This window comes from Struthio camelus, chromosome 7 (assembly GCF_040807025.1).
Source record: "Struthio camelus isolate bStrCam1 chromosome 7, bStrCam1.hap1, whole genome shotgun sequence".
In the NCBI taxonomy this organism is placed as follows: domain Eukaryota; kingdom Metazoa; phylum Chordata; class Aves; order Struthioniformes; family Struthionidae; genus Struthio; species Struthio camelus.
Genome location: NC_090948.1, coordinates 7,202,674 through 7,222,494, shown reverse-complemented (window position 1 = coordinate 7,222,494; position 19,821 = coordinate 7,202,674). Strand labels below are relative to the sequence as shown.

Sequence of the window (19,821 nt, the reverse complement as noted above, 5' to 3'; positions counted from 1 at the left end):
GGAATGGGTCCTGCATATTCATGAGGCTGGGAAAGGAGGTGAAGGTACTGAAGAAGGCGAAAAAGCAATATGAGGATAGAGTGGAATGTGGAGTAAGTTACCACGGTATCCTATTTTACTGCTGTTTGACGTAAAGCTCCTTTGCTTTTACACAACCACTGGAATTGAACTGAAGCAACTCAGGGCCTAAATAATGAATGTGTCTTTTACATGTTAACAGAGGAGAATCTGCACCTCATCACAGAGATAATGTGCCCTTCTGTTCTTTCCCTAGTCTCCAGCTTACGTTCCAGATGTCAGTCCAGATCTTATCCAACAGACAGAGGAAAAACTCGAAATCAGCCCCTGCAAAGAGCTATTCGCTCACTGTACAAAGTAAGTATAACTTGTTGTCCGGAGATCACACAGCTGCAGTCAGCAGCTTGTAAAGAATGTGCCAGGTACGGAGAGAAATTTAAATCTGCATCTGAAGCATGTATCTCCGGCTTATGTTCAGCGTCCTAGAGACAGAAATGACACGTGGTGAAGTCATTTCATCTGAACAAAATATAATAAATATTTCCATGCCATTATATACACTGCACACAGGCACTTAGTGTTTCAGGTATTTGACAGAGTGTTCTAGCCAAGTAAACCAGCCATAGATTTCGTGCTGTGTGAAAAGAGCTACAATGATAATGTATCCAAAGAAAACATCTCTGTTTCAAAGTGAATAAAAATTAAGTGGCTATACAGTCCATTTAGACAGAGGAATGTGCAAACTTGCTCCGCATGGCTTTTCCAGAAAATCTTCAACGGGAGAATGAGGCTTTTTTAATGCTTTCTGTCTGTCTGTGGAGTTCAAATGTACGTGCATTATTTCATCCTTTGTCTGGGAAAAGGCTTATCAGAAGTTTCTGCAGTGGCGAGGCAATTTGTGCTATTATTTTCTAAAGCTCCAGGTATGCAATTTGCATTTGCAAATACCGACCCTAGTATGTTCACGCCAGTAGATCATAAACCAATAAAAATATGAAAAGGAGGGATCATCGCAAGCTGGCCCATGTGGTTTCTGGCTGAGCGCAGTTTGTTTTCCCTGGATGATGTAATGGGGATTTGTAAAATTCGCTCCGCTGTCATTCATTGTTTTGACTCATTTCATTGACCTTTTCTGTTTTCAGTTATTCTTTGCGTTGGTAGGAGATGTGGGTTATTTCTGGCCTTCTCTTATAACATAACTAGTTTACTTGCGTTGGCCTCGTGTCATGTTGAGATGCTAGTGTAACTTGCACCAGTTGTGTGTGCCAGTCACGATGAGAAAGGCAGAGCTGTGCTTGACATAAAAGCCCCGATGTCTCTTTCCATTTCTGAGATCGATTTGAAAGCTGACAGTTTACTGTGAAATGCATTTTGCTGATGCCAAAGAGAGGAACTAAAAAGCAAACAACTGGTGAAAGGCGGCTATTGTTCTTTAAAGTACGTGAAGCTTTTAATTAACTGAATGAAATAGGTTAGCTTTGGACACCGCTTAATTCAGGCTCTTATTCACAGACAGCCATTCCTTCTTCTGAGCTGAAACAGATAAATTAGCCAGTTATGAGACCTTGCTAATAAATATGCTGATCATTTCACATGGACTGAAGCGGGGTCAAAAGGAAGTTTTAAAGACTTTGCTGTTGCTGTTTACTAAATGTATTGGATAATGTTAATTTTGGAAGTGTTCACAGTCAAACCAAAAACGGGAAGCATACATGCAAATATGAAACTTGCCATCCTGTAGGAGCAGGAACAGGGATGAGTTTCAGACAAGTCCTCATAAATAAGATCAATCTGCAGGATAAATGTATGTGTAAATGTACGTGTGCTTCTGCTTTGACCTTCAAAATTTAAACTGTCTTCCCCTATCTCCCCCTGACACACACTAATTTTCCCTATAGTTTTGGGGCTGCATTTGGACATTTTTTTAAAGCTCATCAACGTTAATTTTTTTCTTTTGTAAACTTGAATCCACTTAGGGAAAATATTTCTTCTCCGTAAGATTTACACTGGGTGATCTGTGTCCAGTCAAACCTAATGAAGACAACAGCAGTTTGACTTCCAAATACTGACTTCTTGCAGTTACCTGCTTGTTCCAAATCTGTGGATCAAGAATTATTAACAAATTAATTAAAACAGCTGAGAGTTTCCAGAAACTTAGGAACTGTAGTTCAAGGATGGAGCACAACTAAACTGAGGAGACACATTATCCGTTGTGAATTGTTTGCTCAGTTCTAGAACCGTACCAGGATGAGACATAGTTTGTCCTTTCCCAAACCAGAATAGTTCTGCAGAGAATTTTCTCCTCCAGAAAAATCTGGAAAGATGTCTATATATAGCCGAATTTTTCTAAATATAATTTTCTGTCTCTGATGTGTGATCTTGCGTTTGGATGCAAAGCATCTAATAGATTTTGCTTTAATGGCTAGCTGTAAAAAATGGTAGCCCCAGTAAACCAGTCAGTCAGGAACCAGCGAGCTGCCAGAGAGGCTGTAGGTGGCAGATCGAGGCTGTGCACCACCTCCGTTAAGTCACTTTGATCCAGTTCTGCCTGACCCTTGAAGCTGAGAGAGAAATACTCATTGCTCGCTGTGGGCATTTTTCATCTGAAACCAAGCTTTGCCCCCGGCCGTGCTGCCAGCAGAGGCAGTCGTCCCACTAAGCCAGGCAAGAACCAGAATGAGCAGGTCAGCCACCCACTGGTAAGCGACGTGCCCACCTTCGTCTCAGGCAGCACTGGCCAGCAGCTCTCCCAGCTCAACCTCCCTTTTCTCAGCTCTGAGCCCTCAGCCTTCCTTACAAGAGTTCCCGCTGTCTCTGGCTGCTTGTGGCCTGTCACAGGCAACATATTTTATTTTTCACATTTGCAGATGGGCCTTTCCACTAAGAATTTGCATCCACTGTGTGATGCCCCAAATTCTCTTCTTGGTGCAGACACAAATCAACAGCCCTGCTCTGACTTTCTTTCCTTTGTTTTATTCTACAAGGCACACAGCTGTCAGGAAAAGCTCTTTGACATTAATCACAGTTATTATTTCTCCTGTAAAGCAGGAACTGAGGGGTTTTTTTTTCCTTCTCAAAACAACACCTCTGATGGTCCCTTTTTGATGGAAATGGGCTCCAGACAGAAATTTTGGATCCAGATGTAAACATTCTCCAAAGTTGAGGAGCTCAGTTCCTGAGAGAGCTGGGTTGAGCCAGTCTTAATTTACTAAAAGACACTAAGATATTAGTTCTCTAGTGGCTAACGACATCTGTGAAAGTCCATGGAGGCCAGTGGGAGACTCCTCATTAATTTTCAGCAAGCATGACCAGTACGCCACTTGTATAAGGTCTCCTGTTATGAAATAAACTAAGCACATTGCTTTGTTCCCAGATAATGTTTAATGATTGAAACCACGAGGAAAATAAAGCAGAAAATAAAGTAGAAGTAAAATGACTCTGTTTTACAAGCAGTCTGGATTTTTTCCACTTGTTTCATTTGTCTTTTGCTCCAAATTCAGGACTATAAAATGCTTATATATCCTTTTCATCTGAGATAGATCTGTCCTTGACCACCTCAGCGGGGAACCATTCCAAGAATACCTAAACAGCATGTACTTCGACAGGTTTCTGCAGTGGAAGTGGTTGGAAAGGTAAGTGCTGCTATCTTTTTTTTTTTAATTAAAAACGAAAATAAAAGGTTTATTTTCACTTTCCATGCAAAGCTTCTAGAATACAGTTGCAATCTGACAGCTGAGATGATAGTGTAGGTTTGCTCCCTTTGCCTTTAAATCAAAGACAGAGTTTGGCCTTTTCTCAGCATTACTGGTGTCTCATCCTAATGTCTGCCCATTTACAGCCCTTTCTGTGCAGCAGTCCTCTCAATCTTTTCCCTGTTCTCCCTTCAGAAAGGCCCATCAAGACTCATTCTTGGTTTCTCTGAGCTGTACTGGGCGCAAGCTCTCCCAGAAAGCTCCAGGACAGCTTTTCTAATTTTAGCGTTTGATTATAAATGCCCACTGTTAGAAGGTTCAAGAAGGGGTGACAGCTTTAGCCTTAGAAAGATGCCATATAGAAAGGTCAAGGTTAGGTTGTCATTCGACTCACTTTAACCATAAACTAAGTCTCCAGCTGTGATTGGTGTCTAGGATACATTCATTTCACCCTTGTGTGTGTGCTTGCACCCACAAATGCTGTCCAGCCTTTCCTTTCTCTCTGAAGGACCCTTCTCTCCTGAAGGTGACACGCTCCAGCAAGCAGCTTGGGCACCTTCTTTGCACAGTGTGCTTGAGCACAACAGGTGAATAGGACATGACGGTTGATAAAAATTGGGAATCCAAATCTCCTCTGTGATTTGACAAACCTCTGCAGCCAATTTCAATGTAGGCCCTGTCACAACAAGCTGTTCATGGAGCAGCTTGACGAACACATTGCCCTTGTTTATAACATACCCTTGTGCAACCATAATGCTAAATATAAGATACCCGTCCAGTCTCTGGCTTTTGCATTTGCAAACAGTGTGCCCAAGCCAGCCTGAACCAGATGCTGCTTGCTAGGGAAGTAAATAATAAAGCAGGAATCCATCCCAAAGCACCAGGGAGCTTGTTTTGGCTTCTAAAGCTCAAGTGTTCTGCCGCTTAATGACCAGCACATTAGATATGATTAAAATACATTCAACAATTTCAGTCTTCCTGCTTAGCTAATCTCTGAATATGGTGGCTTTTTATCTGGACCAGTTATCACCATTATCAGCATCACTGTAAACAGACCAAAACACAGCATATAGGTTTTCGCACCATATTATTGACTAGACATTTATGAGCACACTTAATAACAAGGTATCCTTAGGGGTCTTAATTTGCAAGGAAGGGGGCCTTTGCTTTTTTTTTTGTTGGTGGTGAATGCTGCAGCAGCCTTGCACTGCTGGGTAACAGTGACCTTGAGCTGAGAGAAGCCCCAGTTTCCACAAATGGAATTAATTATGGGAGATGAGTTATGACCAGATTCTTTAGTGGTGTATATCAGCATAATGCCTCGGAGATCAAGGGAGCTGTGCCAGTTAAACTCCCTGGAAAGCTACAAAGCTGGTGCATGAGAGGGAAGGGAAGCAGTGGGGAGAGGGGAGCAGCCATTTCGTGCCAAGACATGCTCCACATGCCATCTTTACTGAATCCAGCATTTACTCTTCCATTTCAATTAAAAAACATCAGATGATTTATCTCTAGCCAGGCTATTTCCTATCTGTTTTCACATGTAGGATAGGGAGTTTTCTCAAATGCTTTGAGGATTTTTTTTTTCCGTTCCCCAACAAACACGACAAGCTATCAGATGTGCCCATACAGCTTAAGAAGCTAAGAGAGCTGTTTTTAGGATTAGTAAGAGATGTTAGTAGCATGGAGTGATCAACAGCTCCTTCTGACAGCTTGCTGGCTCCAAGAGAAGATTCAAACAGTTCATTAATTCCAGGGACATTGCTGAGCATGTGTTAATACTGCTAATTGTTGCTTTTAACCCTAATAGTATTTGCAATGTCTTTTTAGAAGTCTGAAAATAGCATCTTTTCCTCTCTTAGTTTTCACCTTTTACATATTTTTCTTCCCCTGCTTTTCTTTTTTTAAAAAGAACATAAATGAAACAATTCACTTTATCCTTTATTCCTTATTGCCATCAACCTCATCATCAATGTTGTTAGCACAGCCACGTTATTGTGCTCCCTCTGCTGGCTGGCTGCCTGCCAAAAGTAAAACAAAGCTATTATAAGGTTCTTATGAATATTCATTAGTGACTGCTAATATAATTTGAATTCCTCGGTGATAGAGCAGGGGATATAAAATGAGATATCTCAGAATCTAGAGTCCTTTCTCTGTCATATTATAAAACTTTAATGATAACAAATGTTGTAAAAGTTAGATTTAGGGCTGGAGCACTTTTGGTAGACCTGAATTTTGTGGAAATCCTGTAAGATGTTACAGTGATTGAGCCCATATGGTTATGCAGAAACTTTTCCAAGATGACTTTAGAAGCCAACAAAAAGTCAATTTGCTGGCCTTCCTGGTAGAGCTGGGGAGATGGCAGGGCCCTGAGATGCCATGCTTTATGCATGAAGCTCACTCATTTAGCTCCTGCCTCCTGCTCCCCTGGCCCAGTGCCCGAATCTCTTGTGCGTGCAGGTCAGTGCTGCAGCCTCTCTCCTGCTCCAGGCCGTTTCTTGGGTATTTGTTGTGCCAGTCAACGGCCCTACACACCAAGGTCCTGGAGCAGAAGAGGCTGCAGGCCGGGTGAGTGTGCCCTGTGCCAGAAGGGCTACATCCTCATTGCACCTGATGGGCACCTCCATCATTACCTGCTCCAGGATGTCCACAGGCACCTGACACAGGCCAGGAGCACATATCTTTCTGAGACCTGGCATATAGCATCCTCCAAACCTGGCGCATGAAGATGTCTGTGCTGGGTCAGCGAGGCAGTGAGCAGATGCCTAAATGTCTCTATCATCCCTAGGTTAGCCCTGCCTGCCCCGTGCTCCATTGCACGAGGAGCTGCCAGCCAAGTTGCTGTCTGCTGCACAAGGAGAGACAGGTTCTCGTTTGTAGATACTCTTCTAGGACAGTGAGACCAAACAAAGTCCATGAGGAAGGGCACTCCACTCTCATAAAGAGAGAGGGACTTGTTTAGCCCTTAATTTGGCCTGTGATTTGGCCCTTAATTAGAATGTGATGCACAGAATATAGCCAGTGGTTAACTCACCAGAAGAAAAAAAAATGACTCAGTGGTTAATTCACTAATGAAACCAAATGAAAAAGCTTCGTTGTCAGGTAAATGGTTCCAGTGAATTTGTTTCACATGCCCAAAGGAAGGAGATGCTTTTCCTCTTCTTTTGCCCAATGGTAGTCTCCCCAGAGGCAGGTAATTCAGGTTGGGCCGGAAGAGCTTTGAGCCCTGCTTCCTGCTCTTACCAGTTCTGTGAATGGAATCTAAATCCACCCCTTCAGTTCCAGGGATTGTTTTTTGCTTGTTTCCTATCAATTTCCTGTTTTGTTTAAGGTCGAGAAAACAGAAGTACTTGTGCGGTGGATTGAATCTTAGATCTCTTTTTCTCAGCTTGAGGACCAAGCAAAATAATAAAGTATTTATTTGCCCAGCACCACCCTTGAAAGGATTTCTGTGTATCATGAAATGATCTGCGGAATGAATACGTGGTTGCAAGTTCTTGGGCCTCCTCTTTGCTTAACAAAGGCCAAAGCTATATAATGGAGAGTCAGAACCTTCTTTAGTCCTAAGATTCTATCAGAAATTATACTGATGACTCACTAATGTGTTGTATTTTATTACAGCTTAATATGTTGGAATTGAAAAGTTCAAGCCATACATAGTATTGAAGTAATGTAATTACAGAATTATATATTATATTATATAATGTGATTACCTTGAAATAATGTGATTATATAATATTTATCTATTTTGCTTTTCAAAAGTATGCTCTGAAATAAATAAATCACAGCGAGCGCAGTAAACGTAGTGTGTCTTTTTTATTTCTTTTTCTTCCAGGCAACCAGTAACGAAAAACACATTTAGGCAGTACAGGGTACTGGGGAAAGGTGGCTTTGGGGAGGTGAGTAATTTTGAAAGCTTCTGTTAAGAATGTTTCTTACTTCCCAGGCTCTGCAGGTTGCAGTAGCCTGATGAGGCAGATGCTGCTTTTTCACTTAATTGCCGACAGTTTCACTTAACCTCTTATGACACTGTAACCTCAAAAAGACACTTTCAAAAATTATTTTGTATTTGACTGTTACAGTCGCTGCAGGATTAGGGTCACACCCTTATTTGTACTTTACTAATGGCTTGAGGTCACTGCCGAGGCAGCGAGGCAGAGGAGGCACAGAGGGGGCTCTGCTGAGCAGATTACAATCTAAAGAGACAAAAGGAGGTGGGATAGGAAGCAGGCGGAGGAAAGTGAAATAATTAACCCAGTGTTACGCAGCAGGTTTGGAAACAGCAGTCAGTTCCCCAGATGCCCCTGCCATAGTCACTACGCTACTGCCCCTAACCTTAAAAGGACTAAATCAGATCAGATTGTGAGCAGTAAAAAGTGCTACCCCAACAAAGTGTTTTCTTTTAACTTACCCAAGCAATTGTTCTCTTTAATTCTCAGGTCTGCGCTTGCCAAGTCCGAGCAACAGGGAAGATGTATGCCTGCAAAAGATTAGAGAAGAAGAGAATAAAAAAGAGGAAAGGCGAATCCATGGCACTAAATGAAAAGCAGATTTTAGAAAAAGTCAATAGTCAGTTTGTAGTGAGTATTGAATTCTCTAGAGATCAGTGCTGTGGTCACCTGCTGAGCACAATGTCTGTTGTTGAGTCTGATGCCTCTTCCAACTTCCTGTTACATAAAAGGCACCAGAAGCTGACTCCCTGCTCATTTCACCTTAGCCCTTCCCCACGCACATTTGCTGAGTCTCGCTTTTAGCCTGTGGTCTGAGAGAAATGCACCAAACACGGCGCCTGTTTTTACCACGGGAACATAATGCTCTTTACAACCTTGACTTGCATCAGGGTTGCATCAGGCTGAGCTATATTTATCCAGAGTGATTACCTGAACTCCCAATGTCTGTGAGAAAGAAGGAGGTTGAGATTGAAGGAAATTCAGATGGAATAAATCAGAAGACGCTGGCTGGTACAAGCACCTAGCCAGTGATACGGAGCTGGTCTGCTTGACTTAGGGTTTTTCTAGCTATTGTGAGTTCTGCCAGCTCATTCTAGTGTCTCTAAAAACTTGCCTTAGATTAAAAAATGTAGTTATCTCTGCATCTGTTGTGTTTTTTATACTTACTTTAGGAAACACTGTGACTACAACACATACAAAGTTAACCATGTTTACTTACCTTTGGGAGAAGCAAAGACAATGGCACCTATATAAAAGGCTTTTGTCCGGTCGTTCCTGGAGTACCCACCACAGCCTTGTAGGGCTGATACAGACCTTCATGCTCTGCAGTGGTCAGTTTGACCAGTGCAGGACTGGGCTATCTATCTGGGCCTTCCTGGGAACCTACTGAATGAAATCTTGTTGACAGCTGGATAGTGCAGCTGGAGGTGTGATGCCCTTGGCTGTTAAGATTTCTCTTCCCTGGAAAAGTATGCCTAAAATTAGTATGTTTGCTGTGGAGCTATCTGAGCACTAAACTTGATGCTTTCTGATAATGAATAGGCTGTATTCAACAAATTAATCTATAAGATTCTAATATCTGATTTTGCTGTATTTTTAATTGTATGTTTGCTATTGTAAAAAGGCCCACATCAAATGCAGTTATCTTTGGCTACTGTCCTATCAATGTATTCTTCCTTTGCAAGTCAAAATTTTTAATGAAAAAGTCAGCAATTTCCTCTTAGCAGATAACTGAACTGTCACAATTATGCCACCAATGTTTTTCTAGGTCAATTTAGCCTATGCCTACGAAACAAAGGATGCACTGTGTTTAGTTCTGACCATAATGAATGGGGGTGACTTGAAGTTTCATATCTACAATATGGGAAACCCAGGCTTTGAGGAAGAACGAGCTTTGTTTTATGCGGCAGAGATTCTTTGTGGCTTAGAAGACCTACACAGAGAAAATACTGTATACAGGTAAGCGTTTTCTAGACTCTTAGGACATCTTTTTCAGGTGGAAAAGAATTTTCTGCATCTCTCCTGCGTGTTCATTTTAGTGCAAGGCAGTTTAGATGCCTTAGTGCTTTCACTGGGATTTCTCAGAGCCTGTATATGATTCAGTAACGATGGAAGGAAGCAGTTCCTTTGCTAAGTACCTCCTGTCTCTATCATATAGAGACAAATCCTATCCCAGCATGTACTGGATGACAAAAGAAAATGATGAAAGTTCCTTTAAAGGGGTTTTATTACGGAACCTAGTTCCTAGTAGGTACAGAACAGAGCTCATTCTAGTCAAGTCTCTATTTTAAGTAGTTAGATTAGTAGTAGCGGTGTATTGCATTAGGGGCTGTAGCGGGTCAGATATAGAAAAAAACATCTACCCCAGAGAGAGCAGAATACAGACGTTAGCTGGGCGTGGGTTTGCCGAGTGGCAGAGCACCTCCTTGCCCCTGTGCTGTGTGCCTGCTCTTCACGGTGTGACACCAAAGGAGCTCCCTCCCACCCACATCCACAGGCAGCGCGGTCACAGCCCGTTAACCATGGCAATTTTGGTCTGATTGGTTCAGTTGGCCCCTCACATGCCCTGTGGTAGAGCAGGTGTAACGTCTGAAGCCCAGAGAGCTCTGGACAAACGGTCCATCTTCTCTTCAGGCCGAGAGCCAAATAGGTTTGGCAAGAGGACAGCCAAGCCTTGCTCCATCTGAGTGGGAACCAGACTGTAGTCTGCCCTTCCTCTTTGGCGCAATATGCTCTCTGCCTGAGCACAGCTGGTGCTTCAGGACCTGGAACAAATCTGCTTCCCTCCTCAGTGCCTCCGACTTTCCTTTTTCAGCCTCTGCAAAATGAGACGATCTCGGGGTCTTTCCCCTTTACTTGCAGCAGAGCAATGAAACTGGACAGCAGTGTCCTGCAGACAGTGAGGGATCTGTTCCTCTTTCTTCCAGCAGAAAGATTAAAACAAGAGGGTATTTGAAACAAAGGACATGCATTTATGTTCCAGGACATGCAAACTCTAGTCTAATTAGCTAGATTGGATCGCAGTGGTGGCCATAACATAGCAGACAGGGATGGAGGCACATTTATAGCCATACAACTGAAATGTTCTGCTGGCTGCTTCATAGCTGTGGCCACGTGTGCAGCGAGCAGGCAGAGCACAGCCCATCGCTATAAAAGGCATCCAGGCTGAGAAACACAGGTTTCAAGTTCTTGACTTCCAGGCTGGCTTACAGCTATAGGCAAGCACCTTTGCAGGGCACCTGAGGGTTTATTTGCGGGATAAGCAGGCTGATTCCGGAGAGAGTTCTTGTGGCTCCATGTGAATTTTTATTCTATTTTTTAATTAAACTCTACTGTAGTTGCAAACAGCATTTAATTTTTTACTTTACAATCCTGTCTTGTGAAATCATTATTGCTGGCTTTCACAGCAGAAGAGGTCCTGTAAATTGATGGAGGAAAATCCAAGAACAATGATTAATAGATGATAATACGCTTTCTTAAAAAATTAAATCACACATTAAATCATTCACATGCCTGCAATAAACGTTATGTATATGCTTGTATATGTAGAAATGATCATACTGTTGTTCCTTGGAGCAGTCCTATAATCCTATAACAAACTGGTGCTAGTTGTCATAAGGAGGGCCTAAATAGATAATATGTTGGTTTAGTCAGCACAGGCTCAAAAGATTTTTCCAAGGAATGATATAGAATTAGATGTTTAATTAGTCAATTGTAAAATCAGATATTGAGTGAGTTAGGTGTCTGACTTCCCCTATCCTTCAAAATCATCCTGCCACGTTCAGAGAAGCCTTAGGAGGTGCTACAGTACAAAATGTTGGAACATGTAAAACACAAGCATACTTTAATTGATGAAAATGACAGGTACATTCATAGCATGACTGTTAAAATGCCATACTAATGCCACTTTCTAATAAATGAATTAGATCTGGCCACCTAAAATAGGCTGGGGCTCTGAGGGAAATGGCATCCTGCTTCCTTAAGCAGTTGTTTCATGCTATTCTTATAAGGGCTGCTAGTTTGCCCCTCAGATGGCACATTTATTTTGATGAAGAATGACATTATATCTGTGTAGGTGACATTTTCTAGTAGTGTTTTAGGAGCATCTGCAGAGACCCCTAATTTGTAATATTGCAAAGTGTTTGGGACCTGTGCAAGTGCTATATAGGTCAACAAAATATAGCGACTAAATGCTACAGCTTTATCAAGGTGAATAATTTATAGCAAAACACTTATTCCTCAGACTTAATTTCATTTTCTACAAACAGAATGCTTGTGAGTAAATCACAGCATTCCAAAATACATCGCAGAACAGTGAAACACTACTTACATGACCCGAGATAACAATCAGGCCAGCTTTCAGGATCAGAGTCAGATATATAATTCAGAATTCCTTTGTCAAACATGGAGCTTACATTACACTTCTGAACTGCAGCATGCTAGTAAAGGTCAGTGGGTCAATTGTTCATGGAAAGCAAACATAAAAAGGTTCTGGTCCTCCTTGAATTATTTATTTATATATATGTGTGTATGTATATATATGTGGATATGGATATGGGTATGTGTGTGTGTGTGAATGCATACATACATACATACATATATATATATAGGAGTGCCTGGAAGATCCAGTCAGCATCAGGATCACATTGTCCTAGGCATTACACAGGTATATAGTAAAGCCTTATCTGCCGTGGTGCATTGTATTGTTTATGTATATTGGTAAAATGTAGCATAGCCCTTCTAGCATGGATGCAGTACCAGCAGTATAAATATGTTTTGGTATGTTTAGGCATGGCTAATTTACATATGGGAAGAGGAATAAGCTATACAATATGGAAGTATCCTTATATGTAACTGTATCCACAGAGGGGTTTTACTTCTCCCAGATATTTCAGTATAAAAATCACATTCCTCCTTGAAACTTTCAAGTTTTAGCCATGAAAAAGAAGTGGTCCTTGATTTAGAGGAGCTGGAAAACTGAAAACAGAAAAGACAGCTGAGATCAAGAGGGACAGAAAGATTGCCTTAATTGCCCCAAATCACAAGGGACTGTAAGGACTAAACTGCTGTTCTCAGAGTCCTCATGGAACCTCTTTTCTTACTCAAAGAACACATCATTTTTGAACTGGCATGCAAAACCCTTTTCATTTAGCCATAGTTACAGCTTTAAATGGGACTAATAACTGCTGGAGTGGAAGATAAAGAAACTAATGAAGTCTGATACTTCTTCAAGGAAAATAGTTCCTAAGAGATTCAGAACAAATTTAAAAAAATATGTCGGAAGTGTCCTAGACCATGTTGCTCCAGTGTTGGAAGGTTTCTGCTGATATGGAGGGAAAGCCGACAGTAGTATGTTAAACTAATTCACAGATTCTCCTCAGCATTCAGCTGCCCTTCACATATTTCAAAACTGTTTATTTGAAAAGTAGACTTGGTACCACCAGGCACTCAGTGAAGTTTATCTTGGGAGGTCAAGAAGGTCTGAGGCAAGTAAGAAGAGGAGATTGTTCACAGTGCTCTGTGTTCTTGGTACAAATAATAAATAAGAACAAGATAGGTTTTGAAATTTCACTCAGCCTTCTCAAAACTGTAAAATATCCCTCTCCATTCACAGGGAAATTCAGTTCACAGGAAAATTTAAGGCACTGAAGTAGTACAGTTTGAAACACAGGGCAAAGTCTTGCAGAGACTCTATGCAACGCACAGCTCTCCTGTTGCGAGGGTTTCTCTGGTACAGTCCCCCGTTGCTCTTTGAAAAGAAATGTGTTTTGCTGGGAAGCTAACAGAATCAAGCTGGTTCACACATGCAAGGAGGCCTTAAAAAAGATGAGGCCAAACACTTCTTGGATTTGCACCAGGCTAAACGCTGCGTTTCAGTAGGAGTCAGTCGGATAAAAGTCAGGACAGAATGTTGTCAGTTGTAGCAATATGGTTTTCCCTGCCTTCCGCAGCCCAGTTAGTCCCTTTTTTAGGCTCGCCAGCCAGCCACAGCCTGCTCCCTCTCTGCTGCTCCCTGTCACACGGTCTTTCTCGTGCTCTCTCTACCGAGCAAGTCCCAGTCTTTGCTCTCACACTTCCTGGTCCGATCTCCCAGTCTGGTTTCTTTCCCCTTCTGCATTAAAGTCAGGCCGTGCCTCTCCTCTGTTATGCCTGGACATTTGCAAGGGGAGCGTTAAAAGAAGGCGCGCTGGTTCTTCGTTTGCCAGTAGCCCAGTACAGCCAGGAACAGCAGCACAGCTGTGAAGTTGGGCTCAGCTCTGCAGGTTCGGAAAGCGTGGCCTTAGTCAAGCGAGGGGATGGAGCGTGGCTGGCTGGTCAGCATCCCAGAAGCAGTACCTGGTGGTGGAGCAGGTTTGGTGCAGACAAATTCTTTAGAAGAATGACCTGCCAAGGCTCTGCTAAATATATGAAAACTGAGATTTTTCAGAAGTTTATAACTTGGCCAGATTTGGGAATTTTTTTTCATGGGCACAGTTAAAGGCACATCTCTGACATCAGTGACCACCTTGCCAATTTTCATGGCGTTGCTCCAAACCACAGAGGCACTAGAATTTCACAAACGCTTGTAAGAAAAATTTCAATCCGGGCAAAGCATTCCCCTCTTTGCCCCTCCGTCTTACTTTCCAAGCTAGCTGAACCATTTTTGCTGAAACTATTATACATGTGCATACGTGCATACACACACTTTTGCATATTTGGCCTGAGTTAGATACCAGCCGTAGAAAATTTGAGCCTAACTGATTACTATTTCCATTTTTATATGCGAAAAAAGTTTAAAATTTTTAATGTTTTTCTTTTAATAAATGATTTTATAATGGGAAATGTTATCGCGCTTTAACAACACACAGGATTACAAGGCTTCATTTGTAGGGTTTCCTGATTAGATGGGTGAGTCCATTACAGAGTGGATTATGAAGTAAAAGCTTGGCTTGGTGAAAAAATGTAACTTCTGTTTAGAAAAAGACATGTGGTTTCAGTCTATCTGTGAAGTGAGTTGTAGAAAGTTGTATTGGTTTCATGAGTTCCTTATTGTGTGAGTTGACACCCAGTTGGTTTAATACTGGTAATAAATGCGCTCACACACCGTCCTATGCTTATATTATCAAAACCAGCTTCATACAAATAACTACTATCTTTCATTTTCAGAGATTTGAAGCCAGAAAATATCCTACTAGATGATTATGGTAAGTCTGAGAGGTTTACAGAGATTCTTTCACGGCAAAGTAGCTTAAGTTAGTTTTAGGGTACAGACTGCACAAAGGCAAATAATGCTCTGAAGTGAATAAGAGGCTCAGCATACACTAATACTTGTGTTGTGGGACAGATAAAGTGCTAGAACTTGCTGCAGGGGTGGAACAAAGCAGCCGTGCTGCCCTGCAGGGTGTTGAGACAGCAACTTAGCTAGTAGTGTCTGCTTTTTCTCCATTGTTTTTCCATCCTTAGTGTTACAAGGCTGACACAACACAAAGGAAGTGGCGATTTCTAAATCTATGCGCCCCGCTCCGTTGGCAAAAGTGCTTTCAGCCTTTGCTGAGCCAACTCTCATTTTATGCAAACCCAGGTACCCATTTGTTGCTGGAGGCAGCAATAATCAAATCTCATGCTGCGTTATAGACCAGATGTAGCCCCTTAAGCTATCATAGGGTTACAGAATTAGGTCAGCCCATCCATCCGCTGTGATCAGTTCAAGATACTTCCCTACAGCGTGCTCCTCATTGCCTTTTTCAGTTTGTTTTAAAATATCTAACGTAATCCACCGTAGTCCTCAGCCTCACCGTTACAATTAATTTCACTGCATTATAACATCCTTAATAATTTGTCTTTTCCTTATCAATTAAACTGTTGTGATGTGGAACACCTGTTCCTTAAAATGTCAGAACAGTCAATTGCAAGAGTAGAGCAATGGTGATAACAGCTATGTTTTTTGGCTATTTTGGAGTCATAATATCTGCTTTGTGTTGTTTTGCTTCTTTTTTCCCTTCCAGGTCATATTAGAATATCTGATTTGGGTCTAGCTGTTAAAATTCCTGAGGGTGAATCAATCCGTGGAAGGGTAGGAACAGTAGGGTATATGGGTAAGTCCTCAGTAGCTCATCTTTTTGATAATTTATTGAGATTACTTGGACTTCAGAGATATTTCTGCCATGTAGGCTTTTAAAAAAAAAAAAAGAATAAAAAAGATTTACATTCAGCTAGTTCAGTTCCCTGAGGCAGCCCACCAAGTAATCACACGAGTGGAAATCAGAAGTGGGGGAACAGATGGACCACAGCAGCTCTTAATGAGACTGGCAGAAAACTCTGTGGAACTGGTCTGTAATTCTAAATTAGCAAAGAAAATTACTAGAGGAAATAACAGTTGGCTTTCTAGTTACTGTAACATGGATTTATTTTAGGAGGATTGTGAGCATAAAAGAAGAGATCTCTTTCTAGTTGCTACTTTGTATATTATTTAAAAGGTAATATACCATGCCTATGTATTCGTATGTTTATCATAAAGTGGGTAAGTCCACACCTATATTTTGCTGTTTGGACATAGGGACAAGCAGAGATGTGTATGTTGGTAAAACAAAACATTCCCTTATTTAACTAAATCTGTTTTCTAAACTCAGTGTATTTATTTCCATGCCTTCTCTGTGTGGACATTTTTCTTGGAATAAAGACACTTAATATACTTATTTGATTAATGCATACATACAAATACACTAAATAGAAACTAACTGATGGGAGCCACTGTTATGCCGTGTGGAGACTTTAATGCAAGCAAGCAGATCAGTTGTCATTTGTAAACTTGGTTATCTCAGTGTAAGTCTACGTGCACGCTCCGTGCCTGTGTGTGCGCGTGTGTGTATGTGTGTGTTTGCACCCATGTATGGAGGGTGAGCAGGCCTGCAAGAAAGTGACTGTATGCTCAAGGCATAAAGATGTTTGCAAGACAGGACAAATGGGTTTGCTTTTAAAGAGAAAAAAAGTTATGAATTCACTGAAAAGACAGAATTTGCTTTTGGAGAACTGTCACTGTTGTTTACAGGATGTATGTTTGTATGTCATTTCTTTTCTAAATGGAGAAATCTGGAAGGACTCTTTAAGATTGGCCCCCTCCTTAAAACTTAGTTTCAACTTCTTTTTGGTTTTTATTTTTTTAACTGGTCTGAATTCGTATGTGAACATGGCATGTAGCATGCTGCATTTTCTGTAATTTAGTCAACAGAAATCAGGAGGTGTTTTTATGTTTTTATCCACCATTCTGTGTGTGTGTGTGCGTTTTCAGTTACCAAAATGGGATTGTTAGAAATTTTAATTTTTTGCCTATATAGATGTCAAGCATTTTCACAAGACACATCTTTCTCCTCCACAGCCCCAGAAGTGTTGAACAACCAGAGATACACGCTCAGCCCTGACTACTGGGGGCTAGGCTGTCTCATTTATGAAATGATTGCTGGGCAATCACCATTTCGCGGAAGGAAAGAGAAAGTGAAGAGGGAAGAAGTGGACAGGAGAGTGCTGGAGACGGAAGAAGTGTACTCCCATAAGTTTTCTGAGGAGGCCAAGTCCATCTGTAAAATGGTAAGGAGCTTGAAGGTCCAGTGTGGCAGCTTCGTTAGCCAGCTGTATCTGACACGGTGTGAAAGGTAACGCAGAACGATGCAGGGGCTGCAGAGGCAAGGATTAACCCAGCTCGTCTGTTGATGGGATGACCGCATTTTCTATTCATTCAAGTGGTGTTTATTTGGGCTTGCTTTTCCATGAGATTCATCACGGTCATACTGAGTCCTCTCCAAAGTTTTATGGCAAAGGGAGCGGTATCTATTCTCGTGAGACTTTCAGTGTTAGTTTGCAGTCAAGAATGCATTTCTGTCTTTTATAACCTTGTAGAAAAAATAAAAAGGACTTAATGATGCAAGACTGAGTGTCTCCTGCAAGGAACTGAACACCCCATGCTTCCATTGTCTTTGGTGAGAGCTGGGGGTAAGCGGGACAAAGATTATGCAATGAAATTATTGTGACACTCAAATGTTGTCCCACCCCATCTCACTAACTATGTTAGCAGCTTTTCCTCCAGGGTGCCAGGGTATCCAGCTTTTTCTAATACTGTTGAGCTGTCCTTTAAAATATTTTCTCACTCTTTCAGCTGGGAGTCATTTTCATAGCACAATAGCCCCGTCTGACAATGGAAATCCTCAAACCCTTTGAGAAATCTCAAAGCTGTGTCTGAATTCACCAATGTCATGTCAACACCCATCTTTAGAAGGCTGAATTGTAATTTGGAAAGGGATGTGGCATTATTCTTGATGTTGTTTGCTAAAGAGTGAAGTCTCCTTTGGAGACAATGACATATCGATGTATACTGGTAGAAAGAGAATGAAGGGAAAGAAAGGTCAACAAATAGGTAGTGAGAGTTTCACCAGTATCTTGTGCAACAGGCAAGCAAACAGCATATCAACAACGTTCTGGTTGGTTGGCTTCACTGAGAGACACTGAAGTCTCTTTGCAGAAATAATAACGGTAGCATTGCCAAGTATCATGCCTGGAAGTCATTAACTCACAGTGCACCAACTCATTGCTGAATCCCCAGGGTAGTAATTAACTGACATCACTCTTGATAGATACTCTAGGCCATATACTGCCCTTAATCTGAGAGTCAGAGCCCCCAGTGCTGTCAGCATGGGAGGATCTAGGATAGCCACAGGCCCTTACAGACCATTTAATGCGCTCAAAAGGCCTGCCATCTCTTCCCTAGTAGCATCTCCACTCTGAACAGGTAAAGAGAAGAGTCTGCTGGTGTGGCAAAGAGTCTGTGTGCTTCATAGTGTTAAGTTTGTACATGAAATGGAAATATTGTGCCTGCAACAAGAATATAATTTTGGCTCACAATAGAAAAGTATAATTTACAAGAAAATAACCAAGCCCATGCAAAGTTAAAGCTGAGCAGAGTTAAATTTAGTATTGATGGGACAGTGCTCGAGATGACCTACCACTTACAGGAGAGTAGACAGTGAAAGTCATTATGTCGTAGTGGTCATTTTCATCTTCAAGCCATAGAAACTCTGGTTTCAGGGAACCTCAGAAAGTCATCTAGTTCATTCCATTGCTTCAGGCAAGGATGAACTATATGTAAATCGTTCCTAACAACTTGGTCATTACTGCTGCACTGTCCCATCATGTGGCATGTTTGCTTAGGTGATTTGTGCAAACTCTTGATGTCTCAAAAGATAGTCCTGTCATTTGTGAGCGTTAATACGCTTAAATTACTGTGCCTTAAGACTAGAAGAGCCTTACTTCTGATACTGAGCATAATGGAATTTGTGCTTCTCCATCCAGAAGTCATTTATATTATCAAGTGATATTGTTAAAAATCCAAGATTTAAATATCTTCTCTCAAACACTTTTGGTTGTTTATACTGAAAACCAGAACCCTGTTGCTTTGCATCAGTATCTTATCAAGGCAACAAAAAAGGGAGAATTAAGATCCCATCATACCTGCAAAATGAAGCATAAAGTTGTAGTAGATAAAGTCAACTTGACCCTTCACTAAGATCCGAAACAAAAGGCTTTTCTGTAGTGAACTCTTTAGGGCAGAAGTGAGGAAAAGTCTTCCACCATTTCTGATAGCTTTCTCTTCAAAGCTTACTCCATGTTCTGATGTCCTTACCATCAGGAAACATGGCTTTCACTTATATGAAAACCCAGTAGCGTCACCCCACTTCGACCTTCTCCTCCTGGATGTTTATGCCCTTTGCATGTTTGCAGGCACATATCATAGCTTCCATTAATCATCATCCATCCTGTATTGCCATGTTTCATTTTCTAAGTCATTTCCCATAAATCAACCCTCATTTTGGACTGAAAAAGAGATGAATAATAAATAATTAGGAACAGGGGCAGCTGGCTTTCTGGGAAGCTCCCCAACCCATAGTTCCCATATAACATAACTGCTTCATGTTTATTTTTCTGTGAAAAAATCCAGTCTTTCTAGGAAATGCTCCCTGTTTGTTGTTGTTATGACTTGTACTTCATTGATATACATGCGTGTTTTCCCTTACAAGTGCAGTCTTGTATCCAAGGATGTGTCTTGAAGTGTGTTCAAGTCAACGGTATTGGATGGGCTTTTATTCCTCACTCTGTCAGGGTCCTGTTTGTCTGTTTCCCCCAGGCATTTTTAGATT

The 19,821-nt window shown here is 41.4% G+C and overlaps 1 protein-coding gene across 4 annotated transcripts in view; it reads left to right on the top strand.

The window, feature by feature from the left end:
• The window catches only part of GRK5 (G protein-coupled receptor kinase 5), a 182,925-nt gene that overhangs the window by 144,736 nt on the left and 18,368 nt on the right, over nucleotides 1-19,821 (top strand). For 2 of the 4 annotated variants that reach the window (XM_068951594.1, XM_068951595.1), the window contains 8 exons: nucleotides 275-375; nucleotides 3,558-3,650; nucleotides 7,543-7,606; nucleotides 8,147-8,287; nucleotides 9,426-9,616; nucleotides 14,804-14,841; nucleotides 15,643-15,732; nucleotides 17,013-17,221. In XM_068951594.1, coding sequence (XP_068807695.1) covers nucleotides 275-375; nucleotides 3,558-3,650; nucleotides 7,543-7,606; nucleotides 8,147-8,287; nucleotides 9,426-9,616; nucleotides 14,804-14,841; nucleotides 15,643-15,732; nucleotides 17,013-17,221 — 927 coding nt within the window. Of the gene's footprint in view, nucleotides 1-274; nucleotides 376-3,553; nucleotides 3,651-7,542; nucleotides 7,607-8,146; nucleotides 8,288-9,425; nucleotides 9,617-14,803; nucleotides 14,842-15,642; nucleotides 15,733-17,012; nucleotides 17,222-19,821 lie in introns of all 4 variants that reach the window. The other 2 variants (XM_068951596.1, XM_068951597.1) reach the window with 1 other exon arrangement.